This window comes from Diceros bicornis, chromosome 7 (genome assembly GCF_020826845.1).
Source record: "Diceros bicornis minor isolate mBicDic1 chromosome 7, mDicBic1.mat.cur, whole genome shotgun sequence".
NCBI classification, from domain to species: domain Eukaryota; kingdom Metazoa; phylum Chordata; class Mammalia; order Perissodactyla; family Rhinocerotidae; genus Diceros; species Diceros bicornis.
In genome coordinates, this window is record NC_080746.1 from 54,914,231 (window position 1) to 54,922,845 (window position 8,615).

Sequence of the window (8,615 nt, forward strand, 5' to 3'; positions counted from 1 at the left end):
CATTTTGTAGGGTAAGCAGTTAGGAAGACCATGAAGCAAAGGAAATTACTATCTATTGAGTCCTTACTACACGCCAGGTCTTGCGTTGGGCACCTCACATATATTATTTAATACAAGCCTCACATCTAATAACCATTCTCTAACATACTATACTTTTACTCATTTATCTTATTTCTTGTCTGTCTCTCCCACTTAAATGTAAGCTCAGGAGAAGGAACATTGTCTTGTTTATTGCTATATCCTCAGTGTCTAGAACAGTGTCAGACACATATAAGCACGCAATAAATATTTGTTAAATGATCAAAATGTACAACTCCACAAGACAGGTGTTATTATTCTCCTTTTATAGATGAGTAAACTGAAGTGCTCCAAGGGTGCAAATGAACTGCCCAAAGTCACATGGTTCATTAAGGAATTGGAACTAATACCTAAGTCTCCCTCTTGTTCTTTCTATAGACCAAGAGGTTCAGGCTTAGACTTCAGTCCTGGAGAAGTCTTCCAGTTTGACAAATCTATAATCTCTATGCCTATAAAACATGTATTTACCTTGTATGCCCATTTGAAAGTTTGAAATGTTACCAAGGAGCTATATTTGGCATTTTAATGACAAACATTTTGCTAAAGCAACAATGAAGGACACATTTTCCTAACATAATAACAATTTCATCTATGGATAGGCATTATCTACATCATTTCTCACTTTAAAATCTCATAACCTGATTACTCTTCAGACATAAATAAAAAGCACAGTAATTCTGGACACCAACAAAATAACATCTGCAAACCTTAGAGTTTTATAAGTTACCACATTAAGATGACTAATGATAAGCAATGGTATTCTCAGTGTGGAATACCAAATATTCCTGTGTACATCCGTGTTGCTTGAGTGTCTCAGTATGGGAGGAGGTAGACTTGGCACATCGAAAACCATTTCTATCCTAAAGAAATTATACGGAAGCTCAAGGATTCTTCAGAGAATCAGCTGTAATAAAATCCATCTCGAGAATATCCATTTTGAATGAGAGAATGCAAGAATGAGGTCAATTTGACCCAGGAGAGTATTTCATATCCTTTCCCATTTGTCCAAATATACTTGATCCACATGTGCTCTTTTACCTACCTAGGACTACATAATAGGAGCCTGTCACTCGTGGTGCCTTCTCATACCACTTTGGTTTTTGTAGGGATTCTGGTCACATCCCCTTCTCCTGGGGGGCAGGCTCTTCTCCCTTCTGTCCCACTCCTGCTATCAACACAATATCATACAGCCTCCACGTCGACCCAGCCAGTTAACTGTTCATCGACCAAACTCGGGTTTCGCCTCACTCTCTCCCTTGCCAACCTTTGGTGCTATTGTTTTATTCTGATAATAAAAGTAATAATATTTTGGAGAAATAACCTTTAAAAGAAACAGGACAATTTTAAAAACGCTCATAATCCAACCACCCAGTTCGCATATCCCTTCTAGTCATTTTAAAAACATTTTTGGATTTACATATACAATTTTGTATACCACTCTTTTCACTTAACATTATAAGCATTTGCCATGCGGTTTTAACTCTTCATAAATATTAATTATAACAACTCCATAATAGTCTATTGTATAGCCATACTGTAAGTTATTTAACCAATTTTCTACTGTTGGACTTCTGGATTATTAAGCATAAATTTTGCCCACATTTTAGACTATTTCTTTAGGACAGATTCCCAGAAGTGGAATTAGGGGATCAGAAGATATAAGCATTTTTAAAGCTCCTGATAGATACTGCCAAATTGCTTTTCAGAAAGCTGTTGCCAATTTACACTTTCAACATTGCCAGTGTATTTTTCTACCAATACAGTTCTGTGTAAAGGATAATAAAATTTAAGTGGAACACACAGTCCTCAAATTATTAACGCAGTTGGAAAGGCATTATGACCATAGCACAGAGGCCTGTGGCAAAGGTCATACCTATTTCCAGGTACGCAATTAACAATGAGTTAGTGTAAGCATACGGAACAGAAGTTTTGCAAAAGTGAAGAGTAATATAATTAGATTTCAGACTGTCAGATCTAAGGCCTGTGTCTGCTTTGTCCATTGCTGTACCCCAGCACACAGGACAGTGCCTGGCACATACAGCCACTCAATAAAAATTTATTGAATTAACACAGAATCTTCTTTCAGATGCATTTTTTCAGCAGCTGTAGGATTTAGTTACTCCCGGAAAGAAACATGACTGGCTGGATTGAACCTTTACACTTGTAAAGGTCTATTCAATCTGGAGATTCTATTTCAACTTTGGAAAAATCAGTTTAAGGTGACACAATACAGTTGTCTTTAGCAGAAAAACAAGAAAACACACCTAAAAGGACATACCCTTGGCACAATTTGCAAATATATATATATGTATTTTTTTTACAAGCATGCAAAAAAATATAGCTCAGTGAGCTCACCTCCATAACAGTCACTTTCATAGGTGATAACATAAACTTTTCAATTGCTGCCCCCATGGGCACAGCAATTTGGAACCACCTTAAGTTCATTCTATTATTGCTGGTTGTAACTTGGCACCATTTGCAGTATTGCCAAAATTGTTTTTGAGATGTTACAAGGGTGTAATAGGTAGTAGTTTGTGTAACGTCATTTTTAGTCAAAAACAGCACAAAACTCATTTTGTGAACCAGAATACGGTCAAGGTAATGTAGTCAATCATTCAGCTTTAGTTCACTCTCCTGGTACCAAAGATTCCCTTCAATATTGCACAATTTATATATAGTAAATTGTTAGACACTGCTGGCTCAATGATCCATCATCTGTCATTTTATATACACACTTTATATACACTAGACCAGGGGTCGGCAAACTATGGTCCATGGGCGAAATCTGGCTGACCATCTGTTTTTCTATGGTGTGCAGGCTAAGAAGTCTAAGAATGGCTTTTTACATTTTTAAATGGTTGAAGAAAAATCAAAATATTTCGTGACATGTGAAAATTACATGATATTCATATTCCAGTATCCATAAATAAAGTTTCATTAGGACACAGCCATGCTCATCTGTTTCCATATTAGCTATGTCTGCTTTTGCAATAAAATGTTGAATTGTTACAACAGAGACGGTACAGCCCACAAATCCTAAGACACTTCCTTTATAGAAAAAGTTTGCTGACCCCTTCACTAGACCCAAGTGGGTCCTTGGAGGTACTGAAGTTTCCAACTATACATTTTTTGTTTCTGGATAGTAATACTGGGAGAAGGGTGATGCACTGGGACAGTATTTGCAAGGATCTGATAAAGCAGAGACTAGAGAAGATAAATACAGGAGGGCTGCCTCATAGAGGATGTAAAAGCCTGGTAAAATCTGAGAAGTCTAAGCCAACCAAGAAGCCATTGGAGAACGCAGTTACACAGTTCCAGCAGCAAAGGAACCTCTTACTAATTGAGCCACATGGGACCCCAGCGAAACCCAATCCAACGAGCCCAGTGAGACTTGCTGGCAATGATGTCTGCAAATAGCAGGCTGGCTGAGCAGTATACGTGATTCAGTGACAGATAGTTCCCCGACAGTACCCCACTCCTTTACGAGATGTCCTCAAGTCATTTAGCCTCCAGACTTACTGGGGCATCTCCAGTGATGTGTGAACTCTAAGCACTGAATCTGAAAAGAAGGCTCTGGAAAGCAGGCCCCGGGTACACATTCTTCCTAAACAATAACATTTCGATGAGAATTCAGAGCCAGAGGAAGAATTCAGAAGACTGCAGAACTATCCATGTTTTTCAAAATCAAAGATTGGTGTATTTCCGTTTTTGCTCATTACCAGTAGGACAGGAGGAGCAAGGTAGGGCGGGGTGATGGGTGGAGGAAGAATTGGATAAAATCAAGGATGGGATGATCTGCCCTGGACGGTGTCTATTCCTCTTGGACTTTCAGCTGTGGCATATGACAATCCTGTGGATTTTGAACCAGAATAGGGATGAGGAGGGAGATCAGCCTAAAAGCCAAAGACTGTGATTAACCGACTGTGTGTTCAGCTGGAGAATTATGGTGAAAGTTTACAGATGGCCAGCTTTCCGCCTGTCTTACAGAGCCAGGCTTCACCTCCTATAGTTAGGTGGGGTTTCTCTTGCCAGGGAAGACGCAGTTGCTGGGAGAATGGGATTTGGATACTGTCTCTGAAAAACTTTCACGACCCCTGAGTACCACAGCTAACCAAACTGCCCCCTTAAGAAACTAGTAACAATGGTTGCCTCTGGGGAGTAGAACCCCTGGTGGCTAAGGGAAGGAGGGAGCGTTTTTCCTCCTTGTATGCCCCTTATAAATAAAACAAGAACACAATCCTCCATGTCGCTCCACCCCGCTTCTTGAGGACAGGAAGGCAACTTGGGGCCAGGGCTGGTGCAGACAATTTCCTTAATCAAGACTATAGGGCTGAAGTGGGGAGCTGCAAGAGGCATCCAAAAATCAGAGGGGAGAGGAGTCGCAAGTTAGTGGAAAACCATCCCCAAAAGGGCAATTCAAGAGCAGCACACCAAAGTGGCCAAAAGCAGCTACTGGAGGGAGGCGTGGTCCAGAACCAGAAAACAAAGCACCAGGGAAACAGAGGAGCAAGAGCAAACTGAAGGAGAATAAATAAACTGAGAGGTGTGTGAGAAAAGCCAAGGGAAGGAGCCTGGGGCATGATGATGGGTGGATCGGAGACTATAGGATCGGGAGATCAAGAGGCCTGGGTAGCACAGGGCAAATTTGTGTCAGCAATAAATGGATCCGGTGGGTGGGCACATAAGGGCCCTGTCATATAACTCTCCTGTCTGGGGACATGCCTAGGAGATCACACTCTAGCCTACGGTTTAGTGATTCTGAGCAGCCATGTGTGAATGGTTTGCTCTGGATGAGGGTTAGGGCAGTAATTTTACTTCCCCCAGATCTGAGGCATCTCAGGGTTTATTATCTCATTGAATATTTTCTGGGAAGCCAGGCGAATGGGCAATGGGTTCAGATAGTAAGTTTGACCTGACTACCATTTGGGATGTGCTCTAAGGTAATAAATTAAGTCCTTTTCATTATAGCTACTTGGAACAATTTGAATTCACACTCTTGATTACCTGCTTCTGGTTGCTCTGTGTCCAAACCCTGTCTGGGCCAACATTGCTTCTCGTACCCTACACACTAGCATGGTCTTGGTCCAGCATTTTTGCAAGGGTCACTCCAGCCCTGTTCACAGGACAGGAATAAATCCAGAAATAAGTTCTCACAAGACCTCGGCGTTACAACAGGTTGGAGATGATGCCTGTAGGTACTTTGTGGGATCCTGGGCTGGGCCCAGGAGCACACAATTCTGCAACAATTACCATTGGGCCTGAGCAGGGATTAATATGAGGTTCAGCCACAAAGTCGCAATAGCCAGTCATGGGGGGCTTTGTTCCAGAAGTGCAGTGTCCCTGGTGGTAAGTGCCTGTGGGAACCCAGGGTCTCCTCTGATGTAGGAAGACATAATGGTCCTGAGATGTAACGTCTAGAACTTGCTGAGTAGGCAGAAGTCTGTAAGCTGTTGCTTGGTTTAAGAGTTTTCTTGTACAATATCTTTTATTTGTAGGATAAGGTCTAGGTTTCAAGATGCCTCAAAACTGATAGGTATTAGTGAGGAACTTGTAATTTTTTGAAGGGGATAGAGACAATGAAAGAACAGAACTAAAAATAACTGTATTGAATAAATAAGTGTTGAGCCTGTACACTAACTTACTAGTTAAAATAAGAGAAGCTGTTATGTGTAAAAACTCCTGGGTAAAACACAGACATTGACCAATCCTATGAAATGCTGTTACTAACCATTCCCTCTGACCCCCACATCTCCACCAGGCATTCTGAGATGTTTCCAGTCTATGTGGTATTACTTGGAACCCACTTGCGAAAAGTTCCATTCCATAAATCCTGGCAGAAACAGGAAGAGATAAAGGAGTGTGACCTTGGGGGCTGGTCCAGTGGCGCAAGCAGTTAAGTGCGTGCACTCTGCTGCGGCGGCCCGGGGTTCCCTGGTTCGGATCCCAGGCGCACACTGATGCACCGCTTGTCAAGCCATGCTGTGGCGGCGTCCCATATAAAGTGGAGGAAGATGGGCATGGATGTTAGCCCAGGGCCAGTCTTCCTCAGCAAAAAGGGGAGGATTGGCAGATGCTAGCTCAGAGCCGATCTTCCTCACAAAACAAATAAATTAAAAAAAAAAAAAAAGGAGTGTGACCTTGTAGAGACTGTTTTGAGGGTCTGATGGGAGAATTAGATAACCAAACAAGTGGGTTATTATAAACCTATCCACAGACTCAGGGGAAGCACTTTATAAACTACTGGCATAGAGTACGGGGCAGAGGAGAGGAAGCATATTATCTCAAATTGTTCATCTTGTGCAATACCATTATCTTCCTCTTTGGAGGTTGCTATTTCAGCCAACAGTGCCATCATTTTCCTACTGATGCAGGTTCGAGGCCTCATGCTGTTCCACGTGCCTGGGAAGTTTTCTCTAATTTCCTGCCCCTTGTCTCATCCTTCCTTATGAATCCACTTCAGGAACCACCTCATCCATGAAGTCCACCCAGCCCTTGGTGATCTTGTTTCATGACTTTACACTGTCAATGCCCAAGAGTGTTCTTAAAAACTGCAGGGGCTCAAAAAACACCTGACCATGTTGGTGTTACTAAAAACAGGCTGCTGTGTGGGAAACAGCACGTAGGCAGGCTGCTTTAATTCAAAGTCTAGAGTGTCACCTGGTCTTCCTCCCCACACATCACAGCCTGGGCCTGAGTCCCCTGGTTTATATCTTCTAGGACCAGATCCTCCTCTTCCAGCACAGGGGACACCCAAATGGTGGTGGGGGGGGGGAGGTGTCCAAAACAGGACTAGAATGAAACAAACCCTGTTCTTCGAGGGGCAGGTCTGTAAGCAGATCAGTATGGGTGTCCAACCCCTGAGTTCTGAGGGGCTCCCAGTGAGTCATTTGGGCTGGACTGGCCCTTAGCTTTGCTCTCTCTGTCAGCACACCACTGCCTTCTGTACCATACCTCAGGCCCTGAGACTGTGAAGCAGGCTGGAACTGTAGGCCTTCTTTTGGGGTCCTCCCAGAAGAGTATGCCTCTCTGGGCATAGAGAGATAGACTCCAGGAGGTCCTGTTCCCACCTTTCACTGGTACCATCCCCTGAGGCAGAATGTTGAGAACAAAGGAACAGGACAGCCACAACAAGCTAAGGTCTGGGCAGTGAAGAGATCCAAACTTGTTAAGCAAAAGAAATCAAGAACAAGCAAGTACCAGAAGTCAACAGCCAAAAGTTCTTCCAAGTTGTGGAGAACAGCAAGGAAGATGGCCCAACAGTCCTGCAGAGAGTAACTAGGAGGGCCAAGACACGTAGGGAGGAGTGGCAGAGAAGACTGAAAAAAGATGAACAGCATACGAAGGTGCCTAACCGTGAGGCCGCTTTCTAGTTCACGTTTAGCTACCTTATGTTCCTCTCACCACGGTGTGAACCAATCCTGAGCTGCCCTGGTGGGGAGGCTTGCTGAAGATGAAGCCTGGAGAAGCTGGCCGGCAGGGTAGTGGATTTTGGGATGAGGTACTGCCAGAGGCATTTCCCCACCAGCCTCGCACTGGAGATGACTCCATGTTTCAGAACTTGTTACCTTTCTCCTGGTACATGAGCTATTTTTCCTAGTTTCCTTGGAAAGATCAGACCGAAAGTCGAGTTTTCGAGGTTTAGGCTCATCTGTCAAAATACCCGATATAACTTTTGCAGAAACTTTCCTCATATTCAGGTTTTCTTTCAGAATGAGTCTAACAGTTTCTTTATCTAAATTTAACTCTTCAGCCATCATTCTCACCGTTAACTGCCTGTTTGAACAAACCAAGTCCTTGACCTTCTGGATATTTTCATCAGTCCGGTGGGTGACTGGACGACCACTTCGGGCATCATCTCGAACATCTTCCCGCCCTTCTTTAAACCTTTTGTGCCAGTCAAAAACTCTGGCCCTTGACATGACTTCATCCCCATAAGCCTCTTTTAAGAGATGGTGGGTCTCACTTGCAGACTTGTTCAATTTCACGCAAAATTTGATACTAATCCTTTGTTCTAGATAGCGGTCACTCATTTCGGCACTGAAACAACACGGGAAAGGTAGAAGGCCGCAACTGTGAGGGGAAGACAGAGGGACTAGTCTCTACGGGGCTGCAGATGTAATCACGTCACTATTCTTGCTTCTCTGGAAGCCTCACTAGAGAGGAATAATTGCTTTTGAGTTTTCTCCTCTCGGCTTCCAGTCGAGGCTGGGGAGGACCGTTCTGAGACGCTAACGGGGCCAAACAGCAGCTGCAAAGCCGGGGAAAATAAAATCTCCTACAACCCACGTCTGCATTCAACTCGTGCACGCAGATCTGCCGGGAGTGTGCAAAACCAGTCACCAAGGCCGTCCCGATTCCGCGGCCCTTAAGAGTCTATGGCTATTTCTGCAATAGAGGCCTAAGTGGCGGCAACTTAAGTAAGCACGGAGAGATGCACCGGTGATGTAACGTGCCAGCTCGCCCCACAGCTGCAGAAACCCGCGCACGCCGAACCTACCGGAGCTGCCCGGGGCCCGCCTGCTCTGAGGTCCCGGGAG

The 8,615-nt window shown here is 43.8% G+C and overlaps 1 protein-coding gene across 2 annotated transcripts in view; it reads right to left on the minus strand.

Annotated features, from left to right (window-relative positions):
• Positions 1-8,592, minus strand: part of GVQW3 (GVQW motif containing 3) — a 28,267-nt gene extending 19,675 nt beyond the window's left edge. Inside the window, exons 1-2 of one of the 2 annotated variants that reach the window (XM_058545573.1) lie at positions 7,644-8,592; positions 330-3,928 (exon numbers count right to left, since the gene is read on the minus strand). In XM_058545573.1, the coding sequence (XP_058401556.1) occupies positions 3,890-3,928; positions 7,644-8,108 (504 nt within the window). In that variant the 5' untranslated portion in view covers positions 8,109-8,592 and the 3' untranslated portion in view covers positions 330-3,889. Of the gene's footprint in view, positions 1-329; positions 3,929-7,643 lie in introns of those variants that run through there. The other variant, XM_058545574.1, reaches the window with a different exon arrangement.
• Positions 8,593-8,615: the final 23 nt, after the last annotated feature.